Consider the following 23,031-nt stretch of genomic DNA (forward strand, 5'->3'; position numbering starts at 1 on the left):
TTTTTTTTGTGTCTTCTCAGAGTTTCCTTGTAATGCTCTAGGAAATGTTTGCTTTATGTCTTCTATGTGTGGGCAACACTGCTTAGTTTGTGTTTCTCTCTTGCCTACAGACATTTCTCTAAGCCAGATTCAATAGCAATTAAGATGCGCAATAGGCAATGCGCCTCATTAAATGTCCATCACCAGTGAAGGTGCTTGAAGATTTTTTCAGTGAAACTGGTTTGATAAATACCGATTTGCCAAAACATAAGCTTATCATGCTAGTGTATCCGTTTTGATGGATTGCCTGTTAAGGCAGGTTTCCTAGCTCCAGGACAGGATTTCTGGTCTAACATACAGGAAGACATAACTGATTAGCAAACAGCCTTGTAATAAGGCATTACAACCTTCAGGGTCTATGCAAACACTGGTTTGAATTAGGCAGAGAAATAATTTGAAACTGGATCTCCTATGTTTTAAGTAAGTGTCTTCATTACCGAGCTCTTGGATATACTAAGCTTCATTTCTCACTGTGTGTTTAGGGGGTTTGTGACTTTCATGGACAAAAAAAAGAAAAAAAAAAGTAGGGTCTTGACTCCTCTTCTAATGTGGAATGAGAACATTTGAAAATGATCACAGCAATTGTAGTATCAGAAAAATGTTCCCTGCTTAGTCCTGGTCAGCGACTGAACTGGTTAAACAAATGATTTCCTCTCTCACTTAACACTTACCCCTCTTTATCCCTGATAAATAACAAAGAAGTCACTGTAAGTCTCTCAGTACTGTGGAACAGATAGCATCATTCACGTCAGTTAGGCAACATTTCCCAAAATGCCTCCTCCAAAGCTAAGTACACTAGCTTCCCACTCCTACGCTCTCTATTCTTGCTCTTACATTGACCTTCTGCTCACAAAATGGAAAGTGAAGAGAAGAAAAAGATAAATAAAACAGATTCACAGTGTACAAGTTAGAGGCACAGTGCCCAACGCAAATCACAGAGGAACAAGGTTATTCCTGGTACAACTCTATCCATCTATAATCCCGGCTTTCTCTTTCCTGCCCCTCCAGCTGTGGTGTATCCGTTATTAAGGCCACATTTGCGGGTATTAGTTAGATGACATTCTTTAGGACAGAGACCACTATTTATTTCTGAAAAGTACTGTATACAGTTTAACAAAAAAAAAGAAAAGTGTTTTGAAAAGTGGGACAGTCTGTGACCAGGCTAGAGAGAAAAAGGGAAAGGAGTGTCTTGACCCCTCTTGGGACTTTGGCCAACACTTCATCCCAGATGAAAGCTTGAAATCAAAGCCCTCCTTCAGCCTTTAAGAAAAGGTATTCACTTTTACATCAGTGCTGCTACTTTTTCTGTCTACCAAAAGGCTGAAAGGTTGTAGGGCTAAGGAACTGATACTCTCTTAAATAACGAGGAAAGCATCTCAAAGCTATTATCCCAGGAAATACATTTTTTGCCTAGAATGGAAAGCAAACATGCGCTCTCACGCACTAGGCAGTTCAAAAGCATAGTTCAGCTTTTTGAGTAGCTGTCTCTTTCGTTGTGTAAAAAATCAGAAGTTAACAAAATTCCTGGAAAGATTACAAATACTCACATCCCCCTTCTTTGCTGACAGGCTACCTCGCACGGTCTGCTCTCCCTGGTTACTGTACTGTCCCTAAGAGGAAGCCAGTTTTTCTAGGAAGGGATTGCACGAGGATGGATATCTGTCACAGCTCCTTCTGAAAGGATCTGTAGCAGTTTTGCACGCTACCTGTTCCTCCATCCAGGAGGCCTCCTACACCTGGTTTCAAAGTCCCAGCACCCAAGTGGAAACCTGACAGCTACCTCATGCAGATTTGAACCAGCAGCAGCTTCCTGGATGACCCAAAGATGACGTTGCACTGGGACCTATGCTATACCACTGTCCTGATGTATGGTTTCTCCCCGTCAGCAAAGAGAGGAGAAAGGTGGTATGGGAGGAGATATTGCAGTCATTCCAGCCCATCCTACTCTGTGGCTTCAATCCTGAAGTCTGCACTTCTGTACTGTGTCTGCCAACATAATCTGGGCTTGGAGCAACTATTGTAGAGCAATCTGTAAGCATAAAACCATCATTTGTGGGTTTCTGGCTCAAACATTCATTGATATTATCAACTTTTCATTCCCTGCTTTGGGAGCTACAGGTACATGGCACTCAAAAGGTGTGAATAACACCACTGACTTCCACCCACAGCAGACTGGCAGCTCGGCCGTTGTCACTAACAGTCTCCTTGGAGGAAAGCTTTTGTGGAAAAGTCTCTCTACATGTTTTATGGAGTCTGCATTACTCCTCCAGCACAAAACCAGCCACAAGTATCCTGTAACTAATTAGTACTCACTTGGATACAATACCGAAGTCTTTTGTCTCTTGAGTAAGTGAAAAGCTGGGCATGAAGAGTCAGTGCCAAAAGGAAAAAAAAAAAATGACAAAAGAGATATCCCCATATATTGAAGAAATTTTCCATGGCAAAAGCAGCTAAACATCTCACAGATAAGAGATACATTGGAATAAACAGCTGTCAGCGTTAAATAAATATCCTGGATAATGTGCAGAACAGAAATAACTACAGCATCGTCTAACTCCTTTCTTCACTTTATTTAGCTGTTCTTGCATGTAACTCCCAACTTTGCACTGCTTCAGTTAGTGGAGCATTTATTTTTGAATCAGCTGCATTTGTTAAGACTGTAACAACGAAAGGCATTTCCTGAGAAGCTGCAAGGATGAGCAGCAAGAAAGAACAACAGCTAAGGAAATATGGGACTCTAGTAGTGCTTTTTATTTTCCAAGTTCAGATTTTTGGTTTTGATGTTGACAATCGACCTACCCCTGATGTCTGCTCGACACACACAATTTTACCTGGACCAAAAGGTGAGGACGATCAGGTTGCTAATGCTGAGACCAGTACTGCTAAAGGCTGGTTTTTAAAAATAGAGACATGGAGGGCTTGTGGCATGGGCTGGGGATGAAAGATGTGAATTATTGCAAACTGTGCAAACATCTAGAAAAGTGGAACTGTGATGGGGGAAAGTGATGAAGCAAGGAGGTTTGAATTTGCTTTTCGTTAGTTGCAAGAACAGTGCCACACAGTCTCATGTAAGTTAGAGGTGTCCTTTTGCATCTTTCTCCAGCCACATCTTCTCTTACTTCTTGTATTCATCACATAACCAGTACAGCTAACAGCCATAAATTGAGTGACTTTGTCTAAAAGTAAGCATCCATTGTGAACTGTTAATGGCTCACTTTGCACCTATAGGTAGGGAGAGAGATGCAATACTTAAAATGGCTGAACTGTCATTATTTCCAAAGGCTTACTTGTGAATAGCTCTGCTGCATGCATCAGACCTGATACAGCAGCTCCTGTGGAATTAAACAGGACCTTCACTACAGATTTCAACAAAAACTAGATCAGCTCTGGCATGTGCAGTTCTTTTATCTTAAAAACACTTTGCAAATATCTGAAATCAAATTTTCTGTATTCAATTACTTTTTGTGTAACACAACTAACGTCAATGGAATTGCCTGGAGGGTATCTCAGCCAAAAATTAGATCCGCGACGTACAAATCTATCTTGTGGTGACAGATCTAAAATATGTATTTCACACCATGGCTATTACAGTTGAAACTATTGCTTTTTTTTTAGCAATTCATTGTATTTTTCCATAGGCTACATAATGAGAGAAAAAAGTGCCACTGATTTAAATTTTAAGCAGAAAAATGATGATCAAGTCAAAAGCACTGCTACAGACTCATTTGTTGGTATGATGGATTATTCAAATGCATGTTGCTTAAAGGACCATTTTTAATCAGCAAGTTAATTTCTTTATGATTACAATCCAAGCTTAAACTTTTGCTGCCACAGCAGAAATGCAGAGAGATGTAATGATCCCCAAGGGAGCTAGTGGGAGTTTGTTTAGTTAGTATCTGGATAATGGAGGGCTGGAGAACAAAGTTTGACAGAATTGTGTTTAACAAGTCACAAGGCTAATAAGGTGGTCTGTGACAACATGAGAGTAGCTGGGACTCCAGCTGGTTTCTGTGGTCTAGCTTGTATAGGGAGCATTTAAAGGTTAGATATTATGGTTCTTTGCAAGTGTGATATTGAGAAAGTCAGGATTTAGTCATTACCAGTCCTGCTGCCTCCTGGCGGACACCAAGACGCACAAGGAGCCAAACAGTATATTGGCATGGTCCCCACTACTACTTTCAAATTAGATCATCATGCCCAAGATTCATGATTGGTAAAAGAAGAATTGAGTAAATCACCTCCAAATTACTGGCTCGCATCCACTGCAGGTCATCAAATGCATTTTGCAGTCTATATGATATGATGCTGAAGACTAATTTCAGTTCCTACCAGAGCTGAGTCCATGCAGAAGAGTTACAAGTGGCTCTCAATGGCAGTGGTTGTTTTGACTGACAGTTGGCTGGGCAATTAAAGACTGAGCAGGCTGAGTGTGTGAACTACCCTGTTACTCCTGAGGCATCCCTTGTAGTCAAGCGTGATGACCTAATATGGCAGAAGAAAGTCTGTCCTGCTGCCAGTTTTCCTCTATCCATCTTATGTCTACAGACTCTGAGCACATGATCCCCAGCCTACAACCACACTACAGCCACAGGCAACACTTTGCTGCTCAAATTTTAACCCTAAGAATGGACAAGCCTCTGACTTTTGTTGCTGTAAGTTCTATTTCCTGTGATACACTTGTTGTGCCCCTTTGTCCACTATTCTCCTGAAAATGGGTTTTGATCCCCCGTGCACAAGTCTCACCCCCTCACCTCCATCTGCTCAGCATCTTTGGCTACGGTAGAACACAGTGGTGCTCCCACAAGATGGAGGTGCTGAGCTCACACAGTATGTTGGCCAGCTTCTTCTACCACCACAGGCCAGATTCTGCTGTGGCAAGTTCCTCTTTCCATATGAACATGGGAGAGTCTACTGGGCCAAATCAACTGGAACTGCAAGGAATTAAAAGGTATTCAATAGCTGTAAGACTTCCTACACTGTCCCACCGCACCTATCCCAGTGCAAGGCACAAATAGTCCTGTAGGCTAGATCCAGGCTGTGGGCTACAAGTGGGATGGTCAGCAATACTGCTGTTCCCATCATACAGGATAATGCAGAGAAGAAAGCTGAGAGAGAAGTGGGGTTGTTTGGACAGGATCAGAAATTGTAATCCTTTATTTCTTGCACTGTTGGAGATTGCATTACTTACTTCATCATCTAGCCATTCCCAGTTGCTACAGGAGCAAGCACCCAACCTCTCTGCATGCTCACCTTGAAAATCACCTGTTCAGAAAGGGTCATTAGTGTTGTGACAATTTGCCACATCTTGTAAAAACCACATGTAACTTGTCCAAGTTAATTTGTGCAAGCAAAATTCTTCCCTTTCAAAAATACTCTTTGTTACTCTCATATCTGAGATGTCACAAGATAAGTATGATATGAGTGATGGGATGAAAAGAAAGGGTAATTCCAGGCTGGCTATCAGGAAAGTCTTCAAACCAGTTCTGACAGTCACACCAGCTCCCAAAAATCATGAGGCCCTGGGTCAGGGCAATACCAAGCATAAATACAGGCTGGTCAGAGGATGGATTGAGAGCAGCCCTGAGAAGGACTTGAGAGTGCTGTTGTTCAACAGGAACAGACAATGGGTACTTATGGCCCAAAAAGCCAATCGTATCCGGGGCTGCATCCAAAGAAGCGTGGCCAGCAGGTTGAGGGAGGTGATTCTGCACCTCTACTCTGCTCTTGTCAGACCCCACCTGCAGTACTGCATTCAGCTCTGGAGTCCCCAACACAAGAAGGACATGGAGCTGTTGGAACAAGTCCAGAGGAGGGCCACAAAGATGATCTGAGGGCTGGAACACCTCTCCTATGAAGACAGGCTGAGAGAGCTGGGGCTGTTCAGCCTGGAGAAGAGAAGGCTCCAGGGTGATCTTATAGCAGCCTTCCAGTACCTAAAGGGGGCCTACAGGAAAGCTGGAGAGGGACTTTATACAAGGGCATGTAGCGATAGGACAAGGGGCAATGGCTTCAAACTGAAAGAGGGGAGATTTAGATTAGATCTAAGGAAGAAATTCTTCCCTCTGAGGGTGGTGAGGCACTGGAACAGGTTGCCCAGAGACGTTGTGGATGCCCCATCCCTGGAAGTGTTCAAGGCCAGGTTGGATGACGCTTTGAGCAACCTGGTGTAGTGGAGGGTGTCCCTGCCCATGGCAGGGGAATTGGAACTAGATGATCTTTGAGGTCCCTTCCAACCCAAACCATTCTACGGTTCTATGAAAATACTCTGGAAGGAAGCAGTGTCCTGGGAAGAGGAGGAAGGCAGCAAATGTCCCGTTCGCATGTTGCCATGACGTAGTCACGCGAGCAGGGTCCCAGTGCACCCGTGGCCGCACGGCAGGTGCGCATCAGGCGCCCCGCAGGCCCCGCCCCCTGGTACAAGCAAACGAAAGCTGCAGTCTGTTCTTCAAGAGCGAAGGAAAGAAATGTAAATAGACACTCCAGAAAAAAAAAAGGAAAAACAAGAAGAGAAGAAAAGCAAAAGCTGGCACTCCTCTCCTGGTTCCCTGTTCTAGGCAATGTTCTCCAAAGTACAGGATTCTTTCTAATGAACATGGTCCTAGTGCAACGGTTGTCTTGTCCTGCCTTCTCGAGAATGCTTTTGAGGTCCTCAGCACGCTGGCTTATGTAGCGGTCAGAAATAGAAACGTGGGAGGCATTTTCTACGACCCTTATTGAAATACCCTGGGAAACAAAAAAAGAAAAAGAAAAAAATCTGTGCTTTGGGCCAAAACTGATTTTCAGTATTCGTAATGAGGTGTTCTTTGGTGTTTGACCCGAGATGCTTAGGAACAACGTGGTTGTAGCTGGAGTGCTTTGGCACTGGATGTCTGAAAACTTACATTAGGTAACTCTTATCCGCAGCTGAGTAACTAGGGCAATAAAGGCCAAGTTCTGTGCCATCAACTTCTTGGGCCCAAACAAAACCAGATCAAGCATAAACAAAACAACAAATTTCCCAGGGCAGCCAAGTGCTTGGTCTAGCAAAATTAGTCATGGCCCTGCTGCTTACTTTCCACCCTTCCAAGCCTGGAAACAGGCTGGCAATTGCTGCTGCTGAGAGAGAAGCTGGGTCTGTGGGGAGGCAGCAGCTAGTGTGGTGAAAGCGAAGGCACCAGTTGTTGGTCCATGCCCTGGCAACAACAGGAGCACCAGGCTCTGCTCCCCTGGGCGCTGCCTTCAATCAGTGTCCCAGCTCTGTCCTTTCTTCTAGCCTGCTCTTGCCTGGAAGCTGCAAGCTCGGTTTTGTCCAACCTGCAAAGGAAGTTTTAAGTGGGCTGTTGACATAAGTGAGATGGGATCTGACCTGGCCCGAGTGGATCAATAAGCAACAACATGAAGGCAGAAATAAGCAGAGGGCCCTAAATGTATGCTCCTAAACTCTCCTTAAAAGCATGAGCGGGGAGAGAAGTCGACTGAGGTGGGGGCTGGCTCTGTGGAAGTGTGGAAAAAGACTACAGCTGATTTCATGTGGATTCCTGGGAGCTCAGTACTTCAGAAGACTGGCTCTAGATTTTGCTATCTGTCCCAGGTCCCAGCTCATTTCCCTGGAAATCCAGACACGGGAACTTCAAAGGTCTTGAACCAGATCCAGGTTGAGAAATTGGAATGAGATGAAATCTGAAGAATACTGGGAGTTTCCCATAGCAATTTAGATGCAAAGCATTTCCTTATTATTATTTCTGACAAATGATGCTCATAAACTCTATGACATCGGCTGGCGCCTCAAAATAGCATTTACTGTGGTCTTCAGTATAGCTGTCCATCTCTCAGCTTTAATTGCACTTACGCAATTCCACTCTTGGAAAATCTCAAACTCTCAGAAACCAGATATGCTGCTATCCACATTTCCTTCTGAAAATATAAAATGCCTTACCACATCCTATAGGCTGCTCAAACCTATAACTAAACTTCCCTCTTAGCGCCTCACTTTTGATCTGAAGAGCCCTTTAATTTCAAGACATAATTCTATTTTTCAAGTCTTTTAGACTTCCTCTAGACTTTACCGTACATTAAGTTTCTGAAGTTTATCAGCCTGAGCTACAAAGCATGTATGTGGAGACTTAAATACATATATTCAAAATATACTGGGTCTGTATTTCTTACCAATGTCAGTCTGATTCCTCACTGAAGCCACCACAATCCCTGGGTCTCTGAGATCATGTCAGAATGGCAGGAGAACAGGCTGGGAAAATTAAATCGGGCAGACCTAGTGAAAAGAGAACCAGGAATAATTTAAATTATTTCTGCGTTATTAAAGAAATAATGTCTGTCCCAGCCATGCACAAGGGCCCAGACTTTCAAATAATACAAGTCAGCGGAGCTTCGCTGAACCTGCTGGAGGCTTGGGTCTGGCTCACGCAATGCTATAGGAGAAGTGGGTATTTCTACTGAAGTCAATGGATGTTTAGAAGTGGAAAGTGGAAAATCAAGCAGAGAATCTAGTTTATTCTTGAAGATTCTTTCCATTTCACGAGGGAAGGTGATTAGACCCCTGTTGTCTAATTTGGAACTGGGTGGCAAAAAGACGCGTGAGCAAAACGCTATATTTCTCATGGTGGGATCTGTGGAGCCCTGTGTGTTCCTGCAGGACACCTGGGAGAGCGGCTGTAGGCGAAGTTGCACACTACAGCTGCATCCATCTGTCAGGGTCATTGCCAGAAGGGGAGGCCCAATGTCTGACAGTGTGGTCCTTACTTCACTTCGTGCTGGCTCAGCTGTCTACTCATCAGACTTTTCACTGAGCTGATTTAGCTCACTGACTAAATCCATGTTTGCCTTTTTGATATTCCCCTGTTTAGTGAGTTGAATTCCTTTGGCATAGGGCCAGAAGAGTGCTCAACACCAGGCAGAGGGGAGGGAGGGGTGCAGGCCAGTGCTGGGGGCTGACGGGAGGAGGAAGGGTGGGGAAGAGGACATCGTGTCAGATAGACAGAAAATGTCCAGAAACACTGTCCTCTCTAGCCATATATAGCTTGAAAGCAAGAATCCCCACTGCTACGGGAAATTCGCTAAGGATCTAAAGGACACTGAAAGTGAAATTAGAGGAACTCTTGAGGCTTTCCATTGACGTAGCTGTGACAGGCTCGTACACTGGAAAGACAAACTGGGCTGTATTTGCTTATTTCTTGGAGTCTGCAACTCCCTCTGGTGACAGAACCTCTCTGTAACAGAGACTGTGCGTGCGCAAGTGCTGCAAAGGTTCACCGTGCTCAGGGTCACCCAGTGTCCGCAGGCTGCGGAGCTAATCCTGTGGCTACCGATCTGCAAGGCTCTTCCAGTAGGGCAAGGCATTCAGTGCTCCCAGAGGTGTCTCAAAGCTTCAGAATTATGCACGTGTCCTTATCCCTTTAGTTTAACACCCAGGACAGGCAGAATCACCCACACTCTTCACCTTCTGTCTGTGGAGATGGGGAGGGTCCCTACACCACCTCAGGTAGAACTGCACGCATGGAACATGGAGCTGAGCAGAACCGTGTCACACATGATCAGAGGGTTAAAAAAAAACAGGTAACAGATTCCATACAAAGTCTTTGTGGTGGGACGTTGGCTATGCCTAGAAATGCTAAATGCATCCAAGGCAAGCAGTGCAAAGCATCCATGTGCACACAGATCAAGATTAACCATCTTTCTCCCCTCACAGCAAATCAGTCATGTCCCTAAGGCTTATCAAGGACTTTTTGGCTCATATTGGGTTTTTTAAATTCAGAATATCTGATGTAGGAGGACAACTGTGCTGTAGCCCAGCATAAGTGGTGTTTCTGTCATTTGAAAGAGTGAGTATGCCCTGGAGTGTGGAGGAAGGAGGAATACCTGCAAACGAGAGGCTGAGAGACCATGAACATTTCTGTAGTATTTTTTTTGGTCAGGAGACAGGAACTGGAGCTGACCTAAGGTCATGGCTTGCCAGCACACCTCATGAAGCCTCTCAGTAAAACCCTGTGTGGACCTAGGCAGTCTCTCAGCTGAGCTCCGATTGAAAAGACTGCGTGCTCACAGAGAAACACGTGCAGAAGCTCAGCTAGGAGTCTCCTCCTGGCTTTAGCCTTCAGGCAGCCTGCAGACATGTTCTCACCCTGATGCGGGGCTGGCTCTACAGGTAAATGTGGGCTCCGTAATCCCCAGGGGTTACACCCTGATTCTCCAAGAACCAAGGTCAGCCCTCGATCACAAGACTTGGAGAGTCATTAAACATACGTGAACAATTTAACCTGAAAACTTCCTCAATTTCTGAATACAAACCAGATTAAATTGCCTACAAAAGATTCAGCAGGGAAATCTAAGTCACTTGAAGGTCAGTAAATTCTTACTAATTAAATTTGTACCAAATGTAACCTCTCAACATTGTGTTATTTAGTGAAACTCCTAAAAGGCAGAGTCCCTTTCAATTTGCTGATTATTAGACCTTCAGCATTTTCTTCAGCTTCTTTATAGGAAAAGGAAGGACTGGGGTTCCCTCTCGATTACAATTAAAATTTTCTAATGTCTGCAAAAGTCATTTACTGTTTATGTCTTCTGCTTTCTTTCTGTCTCGCACAGTCCCAAGTTGGAAGAGTCTAGTAATGTATCGTTCCATGTGTTCATTTTAATACTCTGGTATTTTAAATCTGTGACACAGAAGAAGTGCTTGAGGGAATACTAACAAGGCTGAGAAATGGTCTTGCTTCAGCTACTGGCTCCCAGTGCTTCACCCATACTCCAAATGCCAGTGCAGCACATCATCCGACTTCCTTCTTGCAATCACAGTTTTAAGGTGACAATCTGCGAATTAGGTTAAACCTTAACCTGACACTGCCCCAAATGTAAAGCAGCACAAAGGAAACGTTAACCTGTACATACAGACAACAAGCATATGAAGTCAGGGATCAGAGTTTGTTTTTTTTTTCTGTAAGAAAACTCATGTTGCATAAAGCACAGTGGTACAAAATTCAAAAACCCAGTCTAGAGTACAGGCAGGATTTGGATTTTTTTCCCATTTTTGTCCAGATTACCAAAAAGTGGCAAATACAGTGAGATGGTCTGTTCACATGAAGTCCCAGAGGAAAGGGAGAGATACTTACTATAAACTAGAAACGAAGCCTGCTCAACCCCTACGCAAAACAAAGTCAACCCACCTCTCACAATCCCGCCGACCTGGTTGCAAATCATAGCGAGCCCACGAGGTGGGAGCATAACTCAAGAGTTCGCCTCTCCGGCCAACATTGGCGATCACCGCACACAACACGGCTGTAGTTGGAACACTGCATTATCAAGCACTAGCCTTAATCCAGTCTTCTTCTTATTAACATACTATTAACACTAACATACATAAATTAACAGTGAGATGGTACCACTAATTAATAGTGTTTGCTTCTACGCTTGCTTTGTAGAGGTCTACACATTCTCAGCTGCGATATGGGGAGAAAAGCAGGATTTCCCTCCCTTAGAGATTGGCAAATTATTATTCTTCCCATTTTTCTAGGTAGGGAAACTGAGGTAGAGTGTGGTAAGCTGCTTTATGTCAAGATGAAACGGGTGATAGATCTTACTTCCCTCTCCCTTAGGCTTGTAGAGGGCTTGAGCAAAAATTGGGACTAAATGAGGTGTTAGCAATAAAAGTTGAGACACTCCCATACCTCTCAAAATCTTCAGAATAAACTCTCTCACACCTTTTACATCTCTTGTCTCTCAGACTGATGGCCCTTATAGTGCAACCCTTAGCTTCATCTCCAGCAGCCCGGCATGTGAAAAGCTTGCTCCAAAGTCTTTCAGAAGAAATCGTTGCAGCTTTTAGTGGCTCAAAATGTTGAAACTGAGATTGGAATAAAACACATAAAATCGTAGAATCATAAAATGGTTTGGGTTGGAAGGGACCTTAAAGATCATCTAGGTCCAACCCCTTCACTACACCAGGTTGCTCAAAGCCTCATCCAACCTGGCCTTGAACACTTCCAGGGAAGGGGCACCCACAGCTTCTCTGGGCAACCTGATCCAGTGCCTCATCACTCAGAGGGAAGAATTTCTTCCTTAGATCTAATCTAAATCTCCCCTCTTTTAGTTTAAAGCCATTGCCCCTTGTCCTATCACTACACGACCCTGTAAAAAGTCCTTCTCCAGCTTTCTTGTAGGCCCCCTTTAGATATTGAAAGGCTGCTAGAAGGTGTCCCCGGAGCCTTCTCTTCTTCAGGCTGAACAACCCCAACTCTCTCAGCCTGTCTTCATAGGAGAGGTGCTCCAGCCCTTGGATCATCTTTGTGGATGATCGCCTTCAGAAAGTAATCACAGCTCCTCCACTGCTATATTGATTTTCTTTCCTAGGCTCTATTTATAAGACTAGCTGTCTAAGCAATGTCTCTTACAAAAGCAAAAACCACATCTTTCTCACAGGGCAGTCTTCCATCTCCAGAAAACAACAGTCTCTCCAGAGCCTTTAACCCAATAGAGCAATCTGCAAGCTGCAGGGAACGTAACTCGCTGGCCTGAGAGAGGTGATGAGGAGTACCAGGGTGAGGTGGTCCCCTCCTGCATGACACAGGCAAAGAAAGTCCCTCAGCATTTTCTACACCAGACCCAGAGTTACAGTGTATCTTAAACAGGGGAATTCATTGCACAGGGAAAGGTTGGGCATGAAAAGCCTCCTACTTCTCCCTCCCCTCTGGAGAGCACAGTCCATTTGTTAAACATCCTCGTGTTGCATTTCTAGTTAGGACTCATCCAGCTTTTCCAGCCTTGGAATCACACGCTGATTGCCTTCTGTTATCACACATTGATCCCCATGCACAGGTTTGAAGACCATGATCAGCTCAGCTCTTATCCTTCTCCCGGGAATTCATTTCAAGAGTCCTTTGTCAGCCTCTGGGAATCTTTTCTGAATTTCTGTACTACTGAGAAGTGACTTTTACACCTTTCTCAAGGGTTTCACAGATGCGTTTGGAAAGGACAATTTCTTGGTTTCTCAGTTATAAATGTTGTTAGCACTGAGGTCAACAGCAAAATTAAACCGTCGGTTCTCTGGCTCTGCTGTTTGATGATGAGTAGACAAGAACCCAGTACAAGCAGGCACCCTTCCATCAGCTCCAGGCTCAGACCTGCAGCTTCAGCTGGATATTTAAGGAGCTTGGCTTTTGGAAATATATACTGACTTTTCCAATATTTTTAAGAACCAGTGAAAACAGAGATGTTTAAAATATCTATTGCTGATTGCCTATAGACTTTCCCCTTTCTACTTGATCCTGTAGCAGCTGGTGCTAAAATCAAAGCACCTGAGTGATCCAGCACACACCCACGTCATGTTTCCTCCTTGTCCATCCCTCTAACAAATGCTTCCTCCCTCCAATGTGGACTGAAGTTCAGCCCTTTATCTTCCTTGGCTTGGACCACTGATCATCCCCCACAAAGGGTGTCCTGACTGACAGGGTGAGTCTGCCCTCTGCAAGAGAGTCCCAACACTGATGTTTTTTTCAGCATACAGGGACAGACAGCCCAGTCCATGTAACAGACATGGAGCGCAGACAAACAGCTAATGCTACATTTATACGCTACAATTAACATGCACCGCTTCTCATCTGTCATCACCCCACAGAACAACCCACAATATGCTACCTATGGCTACAGAATTAGGAGAAGGTAAATCAGGAATGAGTGGGCAGTATTTTTCAGGAAATAAGAATGAGATCCAATGAAACGATTGGTCTCAAAGCAACCACGGGAAGTTACTTTCTCCCTCAGCAAATAATTAAATCATTAACCTCTTTGCCACAGGCTATTATAGGGGCCAAAAAAATATAAATGGGTTTAAAAGGCACAGGACTAATCTGTGCAGGGAAGAATCACTCGTGGCTGTTACTGAGTGGTCTGGATGCAGTGCTTGGCTCAGGCAAACCCTTTAAACCACAGCTCGTGGGAGGCTGGAAGTGGCTGTCTGCGTCACAGTCACCCTCAGCACACCCAGTTCCCTAAACACCTTCTACCAGGGCTGGAGGCACCATCCTCAGTGAGACAGGTTATTGGTCTTGTCACATAAAGCTGTTGTGTCCTCACTTCTCTTTTGCTGACATCCAGACAGACTTCCCTCCCTTGGGAGCAGCAGCCTCTTCTCCCCTTCTGGGCTGCAGGCACAGACACAACTGGCTGCCACTCACACGTGAGATCCTGGCTTGGCCAAGACACTGTGGCACCATTTCCCACAGCATGGCAAGGCTTATTGCAGACAAGGGTATGGGACAGGAGGAGAGGCTTTGGAAGACTGCTTGTATTCAGTACTGGTTGTTTGATGCAAAGGGGTGCAGGGGTTGTCCTGCAGCATTTGTCTAAAAAAGAAAACAGGAAAGGTGTTCTTGGGATTTAGCTCAAGACAAAGAAGTAGAAGATAAGAAAATCAACTCCAGTTGTGCTTCCAATTTCCTGCATAATGTGGAGTGAAATTGTATGCTACCTAAGGAAGGAGAGAACGTTTCTTTCCTACTAATTGCTGTCTCACTCCTTTAGACTGTAAGCTGCTCAGTGAAAGACTGTCTCTTACAATAATAAGAGTACTTATACAGTACTATACAGGAACCTGTGTAATAGGGTCTTGATCTCATTTGGAGAAATCTCTGCACTACTGTAATAAATGCAGTGATTTTACCTCTTACAGATACCGTGTGTATGACATTTTAGAAATAAGGCATTGGAGTAATTGCAAAACACGTTTGTTATATCAACATATGAATGTCACCTGTCAGAAACTGAAGGCAAGACTTCTGTCATGCAAAGTGCTAAGTTCTATCATAGAATCATTTAGGTTGGGAAAGACCTTTAACATCACCGAGTCCAACTGTTGACCTAGTACTGCCAAGTCCACCACTAAACCATGGCCCCAAGCACCACATCTATAAGTCTTCTAAATACCTCCAGGGATGGTGACTCAACCACTTCCCTGCACAGCCTGTTCCAATGCCTGACAAACCTCTCAGTGAAGAAATTTTTCCTAATATCCAATCTAAACCTCCTCTGCCACAACTTGAGGCCATTTCGTCTCATCCTATCGCTTGTTACTTGGGAGAAGACACCAACACCCACCGTGCTGCAACCTCCTTTCAGGTAGTTGTAGAGAGCGATAAGATCTCTCCTCAGCCTCGTTTTCTCCAAATAAGACAAACCCAGTTCCTTCAGCCGCTCCTCATAAGACTTGTGCTCCAGACCCTTCACCAGCTTTGTTGCTGTTCTCTGGACACGCTCCATCACCTCAATGTCTGTCTTGTAGTGAGGAGCCCAGAACTGAGCACCGTATTCGAGGTGCAGCCTCACCAGTGCTGAGTACAGGGAGACATTCACTTCTCTAGTCCTGCTGGCCATACTTTCTGATACAAGACGTTAAGATCTATTGCAACATATTTACATTCCTCTCATTCCAAAAGCATCTGCATACCTTGAACAGAGAGTCACTATAAACAGGGTCACTAGGAACAATTAATATATCCTATTGCCTCCCCTGGCAGTCCTTCCATGTGTGTACAGGTTTCTCAAGAGAGAAAGATTAGCTTGTTTATCTTTATAGCTAATAGGGCTTAAAATCTATTTTACAAATCTATTATACAAATTGGTGTTGTATAATTCTCATGTTGGATTAGCCTCTCCAAAAGGGAAAGTTTTTAGCTTTTCCTAATAATGGTCAGGTTCATCAGCTCTTCTCTGGAAATCTATATCCCATGGCTACTGTGCCTTCAATGTGAAATAAAAAGAAATTAGTAGAGAAGAAAAACCTGTGAACTTTACTTTCTGAGGGTGTATAATTGCACTTACTGCCCTGAGAGAAATGTACCATGATGCTTCTTTGTTTTTTCTGATTTCTGTTTTTTGGAAGGGGATGAAGGTGAAAAAGGCAATAGAGGAGAAGTGGGCAAACAAGGAAAGGTTGGACCAAAGGGACCAAAAGGTATTTATGACAGTTTGTTGGCTATTACTGGTATATGAATATCATTATACAGAACTGTACTGGTGCATACGATCAGTGATGTTTAATGCTTTTTACTCCTGTTGCACAGGAATAAAGTGCATTTCACAATCCTGTCAAACATTAATCAGTGAACCTAACAATACTTGGAGAGCTTGGTGCAATGCCTACCAATACGTAAGACAGCTATCTATAGCAATAAATTTAAAGAGTCATGTAATAAACCATTACATTTACTGCTGCTCTCCCAAGTGGCTGTCATGAGTGTGATCCAGAAGACTCAGATCATATGTATAATCATTACTCAGACCATACGTATAATCAGAAAGATTACTGTTCTCTTACTGAAATGATCCTTTAGTTGAAACTAAATTTGGAGAGTTATTTTCTAGAAGTACATCGAGATGCTAAAAAAAAATGCGGTCTCAGTTGTCCTTACTTTGCAGAAAGGCAAATGGAGGCATACACTGAGAAACAAAGTTCCTCTGATCAAACAGCATCTGACCAGAGAACAAGGTGTCGCAGATGTCTCAGGACTTGGCTCTATTAAACATATCCCATACCCACAGCGTGAGCTGGGCAGAGCGTTCAGAGGCACCAGATGTGACGGCGTCAGCCTTGTTTGCATACTCTAACTCAAAAACTTAATAGAAATTAATAACTTTTATTTGTTTATTAATAACTTAATATAAATTATAATTTCTTAAAGTTTAATTATAATGCATATCCACAGTCTTTCTTCCTTGACAATGCTTTAAGACTAATCAGAAAAGTTTTTACTTTCATAGAAACTTTAAAATCACCCTGTTATTACGGTTATAATAAAAAAAAAAAAATCCACTTTTAAATGCATTCATATGACTTTGCTTCTTACCTTAGAAAGAAGATCAGGTAAGATACACAGGAATCGGGTAACCAATCACTTACGAAGCACCATAGTGATGCTAAATTCAGTGTGCAAACTGAGATTCCCTAAATTGGGCTGTCATCATTAGCCAGCTATTTTAGAACTTAAACTATCAATCAGTTTAAAAGGTATCCATTATTTTGGTCCTCTGAGGACTGGGAAAGCACATACAGCAAAACTAGTAGTTCCCTATTTTTCAGTCCTGCTTTGAGAAGGATTCCCAGAAAAGCCATGAGGTCTTTACCTCAAGGAAGGAGAGACTTTTATCTGGAGTGAAGAAAAAAAATGAACAAATAGAACCTGCTGTCAGCCTGGTTTGGCTATGAAGTAAAATCAATATTTGAATACTCATTAGCAGTTTTAGTTTGTATTTTCTGTAAGAAAACATGTCGTTTCCTGGCATTTGAACAGGCGGTTCTACTAAGGTGCCTTGCAATGTCCTACTGTTGTATCCTACAGTAGCAGAGATCTGCGCTGTCCTCCTCCAACCTCCACTCACTTCGACTTTGCCACACATGTGGACCGGTCACACTCAGGAAAAACAGCAGCAGTAGAGACCTAAATAGTGCCTTGGGAAAGAAATGACAGAAACCATCCATACTCTTTTCCTCTTTATTTCTTCTCTTAGGAAACAAAGGGCCTGTGGGAGATGTTGGTGACCAGGGAATGCTTGGGAAAATCGGTCCAATTGGTGGAAAGGGTAAGCTGTGGTCTAGGAATTTTCTTGTATTTTCCCGTCAAGGTAAATATGTGTTTTGTGAGAGTTCCAGGTACAGAGTAATATCAAATGACAGCTGCGACCAATGCTCTCCAAATAAAGTTATGCATAAAGATTGGTGAAGAGAGCTATCTGAGATATTCTCGTTTTATTTCCCACGTGCAATATATCTGACTTACTCAGCTAAAATAATTTGCTTTATGAGGTAAGAAATCAATCCTCTGATAGCAAAAGAGAACGGGAAAAATCCTTTGAAGTAAATCCCTTGTGAAGTAAATCCTGTGATCTCTCTAGAAGAGAAAGCCAAATTTTTTGCCTCTGCTTTGGATGCTGAAGGCCTATATCAATATTCTGCCATTGCTCAGGATGCCACACCTTGTCACCTGCATTGCTGTGAGACACAGGAAGAAAGGATTTTAGTAGTTTTAAGAAAGCTCTCACGTAACCAGGGACAACTACTTGCAAATCAAGGTACACTCCAAGTCTACCTGGACAATAATTACATGAAATCATGCTGTAGTCATCTGAGAAGAGTCTCAGGCATTCCTTTCCGGTATTCCTAAAGAGCTACTTAAGAAAGAATATTACTTCTGCTACAAGGAGACCTGCCTTGAAAGCTGAGCAGGGACTCCACCATCCTCAGGGGAACAATGTGGTCTCTAACCAGCGCATCAGCCCAGGCATGCGGGTGAGTAGGTGGAACAATCCCTCCGGCTTCTCAAGCCAATGTTTTTTAATAAACCTTTGAGGGCCTCTAGCCAGCCTCAGTATAAGAGAAGAACAAAAGAATTTGGCCTGAGGGACTAATTTTCAGAAGTACCTAGACAACTGAAAACAGAGATAGTTATCTCTTAAGATCTCTTCAATCACCAAGGGAGACCAGAATTTAAGAATCCCACAAATCACTTATCTTTATCTGTAAGTAAACCAATGTTCTGAGCCTGTAAATCAAGCTCTCTCTCAACATGAATGTACAATTTATTGTCCCCTTCTAGTTTTTCTCATTTTCTTTCTTTATTTGCAGAAGCAAAGGTCACTAAGTCACTGTTAAATCTACTATTAAACATTCAAGTTCTTAATGAAGCAACCCTGAAATTTCAGCTTGTAAGTGTGCAGTGTCAAGCAATGCTAATTAAAATGACAGCCAACTCCTAATTTCTTTAAAAAAACACCACCATATAAAGCAAAAAGCACATCAAAATGCAGCCATCAACAAGGCAGAGCAAGTATTAGTATTTTTGGACCTTTGAAGGTTTTCATTCGTAAAAGAAGAGTTGACATGAATTTCAGATAAAGTCCAGCTGTTCCTGATCCAAATTACAGCTGAGATTTTTTAAAAAGCTAGTCACCTCCACTTAGATAGTAGCACAGCATTCGGAGAAGTATTTCTATCATTTTTATGATTTACAGAAGAAAAGGAAAGCACTTGGATGAAAATAAATCATATTTTCATGAACTATATCTGAAATGAAATGCTGCTCCTTATTGACCTCATTTTGTGCAGGTGCTAACTGCTGCCCGCACATGTAATCTGTTGCACACATGAATTCAGTGGCTTTAGTGTACATCAGCCTCATCTGGTGCCTCATTCCATCATGGGGCTACTGAACCCAGGGAAGTTTTCTGTCCTGCAAGGCAATGAGAACCCAGGTCTCACCTCCCACAGATTTCTTGAGTGCTTTCAGCCTCTCAGGATCATTGTGCAGTTTATATTTGAAGTAAGTGGTACCAGGAACCAGGAGCACATGAGATGCCTGTGTTATCAGTGAGTTAGCTATTAAAGGGTTCTCCTTATTTCCATACACCAGAATTAATCATGGTTTGTTTGACTTGGCACATCTGCCAGTACAGTACATCAGGGTTTCCTATCAGAAGCACACCATTAATGTATTATTAAACAGGTTTTTCACATATGCTCCCCTGACATGTGCACTGTCTGAGATCTGAGAATAAATTTTCCTCTTTATTCAGGTGACAAAGGAGCCAAAGGCTTATCCGGGGTTTCTGGAAAAAAAGGAAAAGCAGGTATGCTATGCATCTTTCTCTGCAGAATGTCTTTGATTTTAGGGTTGGTTTGTCTGGAGTTTCATAAAATTTTGAGGCCCATAGACAAACTTGAGAATAGGTGAAACAAACAGGAAGAGACTGAAAAAGTTTTGTTTAGCAAAATGAAGGCTGGGTAGGGCATAACTGATGGCTGTGAATATACCAACATACACAAAACATGGAGAAGAGTTACCTAAATTAATGGACAACATTTAGTATCATAAAATAACACATAAATAGGCCAGGAGTATCTTATACTAGAAACTAGAAGGTTTCTGCATACCAAAGGAATTAAGTTCTTTAAGAGTTTCCTAACAGGATCATGAGGACAAAAAAACGTAAGTGATTTTAGATAGAGCACAATCTGTTGTCAAATGAATGCAACGCATCTGCTTACAGGAAAAGAATTTGGATCTGATGACTGAGAAGGTTCTTCTCAGTCTTAATAACCTTGGAAGTTGTCCCACCTTGAATGTACAGCTGTGTTGATTTTTCAGAGATTTCACATGCAATGCTAGTTTGGTTCTTAATGGGAAATCATCAAAAACAATTTTCCTTCCCTGAATAACAGAGGAACGAAAAAAAACCCTATAACAAGCCAAATCTCAGTTTATCAAAAAACACATAACTGAGACTTAAGTGCTTGAAAGCTATTGATTATTTGAGTTGGTATCAACTATTTCTGCTGTATCACAGCTCTATGCAGCAGTTCACTAACATGGTCCTTCCACCAAAGTTTTGCCAGTCCTGTCTCTATACGTACAAAATTCCTTCACTGAGAAAACAGCAGTTCCCCATTTCATGGATGCTGCTGTTTCCATCAGAAGGCCAGGGATCCATCAGTGCTGTCTACAGATACAAAAGTAGGTCTTTGGCATTCAGGTGTAACGCTGTAGTGATCACCATGACAAGCCACATCCCTGCAGCTAGATGGAATTAATAATGAGAGGGGCAGAGGATGTGCAAATCCTACACCGACATGGGTGGAAAGAGGACGGCAAACTCTTCTATCCTCATTTTTAAAAGTAGGGATCCTTAAGGCAGTTAGCAAGGGAGTGTACAGAGCCACAATATTAAGGGCTTTGATACACAGAAGTACAGCCAGTGGGGCACAGTGAGACTGGCCCTCAACAAGTTGAGGCCAAGTCTTCAGAAGGTTTGGAAGTGGGCAACAGCTGACCCTCCAAGCACACACACAAATGCTTCTAAGCAGATAAATCCTCTATCCTTTGTATTGCACCAGGCACAGTCTGTGATTGCGGAAGATACCGCAGAGTTGTTGGACAACTGAATATCAATGTTGCTCGTCTTAACACGTCCATCAAGTTTGTAAAGAATGGTAAGGGTCTGTATGTGTTTGATGTGATTTATTTGGCTCCTATAACATTTATCGTTGCTATTCTTCTACCATTGCCGCTCTACGGAAGCATCCAGGTAAAGAGTGAGGGTCCCACTGTGTGAGGCACTCTGAAAACACACAGAAAAGAGACAGTCTTACACCTGTAAGGATATAAGCAGTAGATGAATAAAAGCAAAAACAATACAGGAATAATAAACAGCACAACAGAAAGAATCACAAAAAGCACAAGGCACAGCTTGCTAACCGCCTGTGTGCTGACAGTCTGCTCAGGCTCAGCAGCCACTCAGGCAATGAAAGAAAAAAGTTTGTGCCAATCTGCTCCGGACAGGCAGGAAAAGCAACAGGAACATCTTGATCTTTCTGCTGCACAGGAAGGCTGCAGGCATGGTATTCCTACGCTTTCCTCAGTGCAAGCAGTTTTCCTGTAACAAGAGACCAACACCCAAAGACACGGGCTATAAGAAGCTGTGTTTGCAAGCGGCGCTGTCAGCTGGACAGTGTGAACTGCCCCCGCTGAAAGGAAGGAAGGCCACGTCCTGGCATAGCAGAGATTTTGAGGAGGTTCCATAACTGCTCCTAGGACTAGGCCTGTATCAGGTAATTAAATGTGTCTGAGACTGTGGGCAACTGGCACAGAACAGCCCTCATCTATATTATTAAATCCTAAAACTGAATGCCGTATTACCAGGAGCGTCCCTCTACTAATCCTAAACTGTGCCTGGGGTATCTCCTGAATAGTTTGGGAGGGTGTTAGTTGCCCCAGGCCACAGCTCTGCTCAAGACTATTCCAGCAATCCATCAGCAGGGACATTCAACTTCCATCTGCCCAGGCATGCTCCTTGGTGCTGCTTAATTCACTAGGATACACACCGCCTGACAAGTTTGCCTTTTAAAGCTGCTAAGCAGCCACGGTTTCCTTCCTAGTCGATGCCAGTTCGTGGCTACAGCAGCTCTGAATATCAGGCTGTATTTAAAATGTCTTATTTTAGCAGTCACATTGACTTTCCTCTACCTGGAAAGGGCCTGAAAAGCCATCTCTACCCCTGTGGGGGGGATCCAGAGTTAGACATTGCTATTTGTACATTTAGCATGCCTTAACTTCATTAGTACTAGATACCCGTGAAGTAAAACTTGTGTCACAGGAGACACATGCCAATCAGGGCTGAGTAGTTCTTGTCCTAATGTATGCAAGGTGCTTGTCACACCCATCAGTAGCATCAGTGTCTGATCATGTCCTCATCGTTCATCACAAATTCAGTAGTGGGAATACTTTTCCTCCCTCCCTTTTATTAATGCTAATGCAAAAATCATCTCATTGTCATATTGGACCAGAAGCACCTTCAATATCAGTTGAGATGCCATTAAGCAATTTTTTTTTCCCCTTTAAAGTTATAGCAGGCATCAGGGAGACAGATGAGAAATTCTATTACATCGTGAAAGAAGAGAAGAATTACAGAGAAGCCTTGATCCACTGCAGGGACAGAGGAGGAACACTGGCCATGCCTAAAGATGAGGCAACCAACGCCCTCATTGCTGACTACATCTCCAACAGTGGCCTCTTCCGAGCCTTCATTGGGCTGAACGACATGGAAAAAGAAGGACAGTTTGTGTACGCAGACAACAGCCCACTGCAGAACTACAGTAACTGGAAGGAAGGAGAGCCTCACGACCCAGCTGGCCGCGAGGACTGCGTGGAAATGCTCAGCACAGGAGAGTGGAATGACTCCGAGTGCCAAGTCACCATCTACTTCGTCTGTGAATTCCTCAAGAGGAGGAAATAAAATTGCTGCAGGATGTGCCTGGCACCTGCTGTACATACAATAACCCCTCCTCATTCCTCCACTGTAGGGAGAGCAGACAACCAGAGATAGGGCTCAATCCGTCCTTCACCTCACTGGGACAAGCCAGAGTAACCACTGTTAAGATGGCAGTGACCATAAAGTCAGCACAGGTACACAGGGGCATCCAGCCAGTTGTGAATTTTTATCTGGTTTCTATGTGCAATTTAC

General features: G+C 43.3%; 1 protein-coding gene across 1 annotated transcript; it reads left to right on the plus strand.

Annotated features, from left to right (window-relative positions):
* The first annotated feature begins 2,734 nt into the window (after positions 1 to 2,734).
* Positions 2,735 to 22,803, plus strand: COLEC10 (collectin subfamily member 10). The gene is made up of 6 exons (XM_009990419.2): positions 2,735 to 2,882; positions 15,902 to 15,973; positions 17,527 to 17,598; positions 19,588 to 19,641; positions 20,906 to 21,001; positions 22,412 to 22,803. Exons 1-6 carry the CDS (start codon positions 2,735 to 2,737, stop codon positions 22,801 to 22,803), a joined length of 834 nt encoding a protein of 277 aa, XP_009988721.1.
* Positions 22,804 to 23,031: the final 228 nt, after the last annotated feature.

The sequence above is a fragment of the Tauraco erythrolophus genome, chromosome 3, assembly GCF_009769465.1.
Source record: "Tauraco erythrolophus isolate bTauEry1 chromosome 3, bTauEry1.pri, whole genome shotgun sequence".
Classification (NCBI taxonomy): Eukaryota; Metazoa; Chordata; class Aves; order Musophagiformes; family Musophagidae; genus Tauraco; species Tauraco erythrolophus.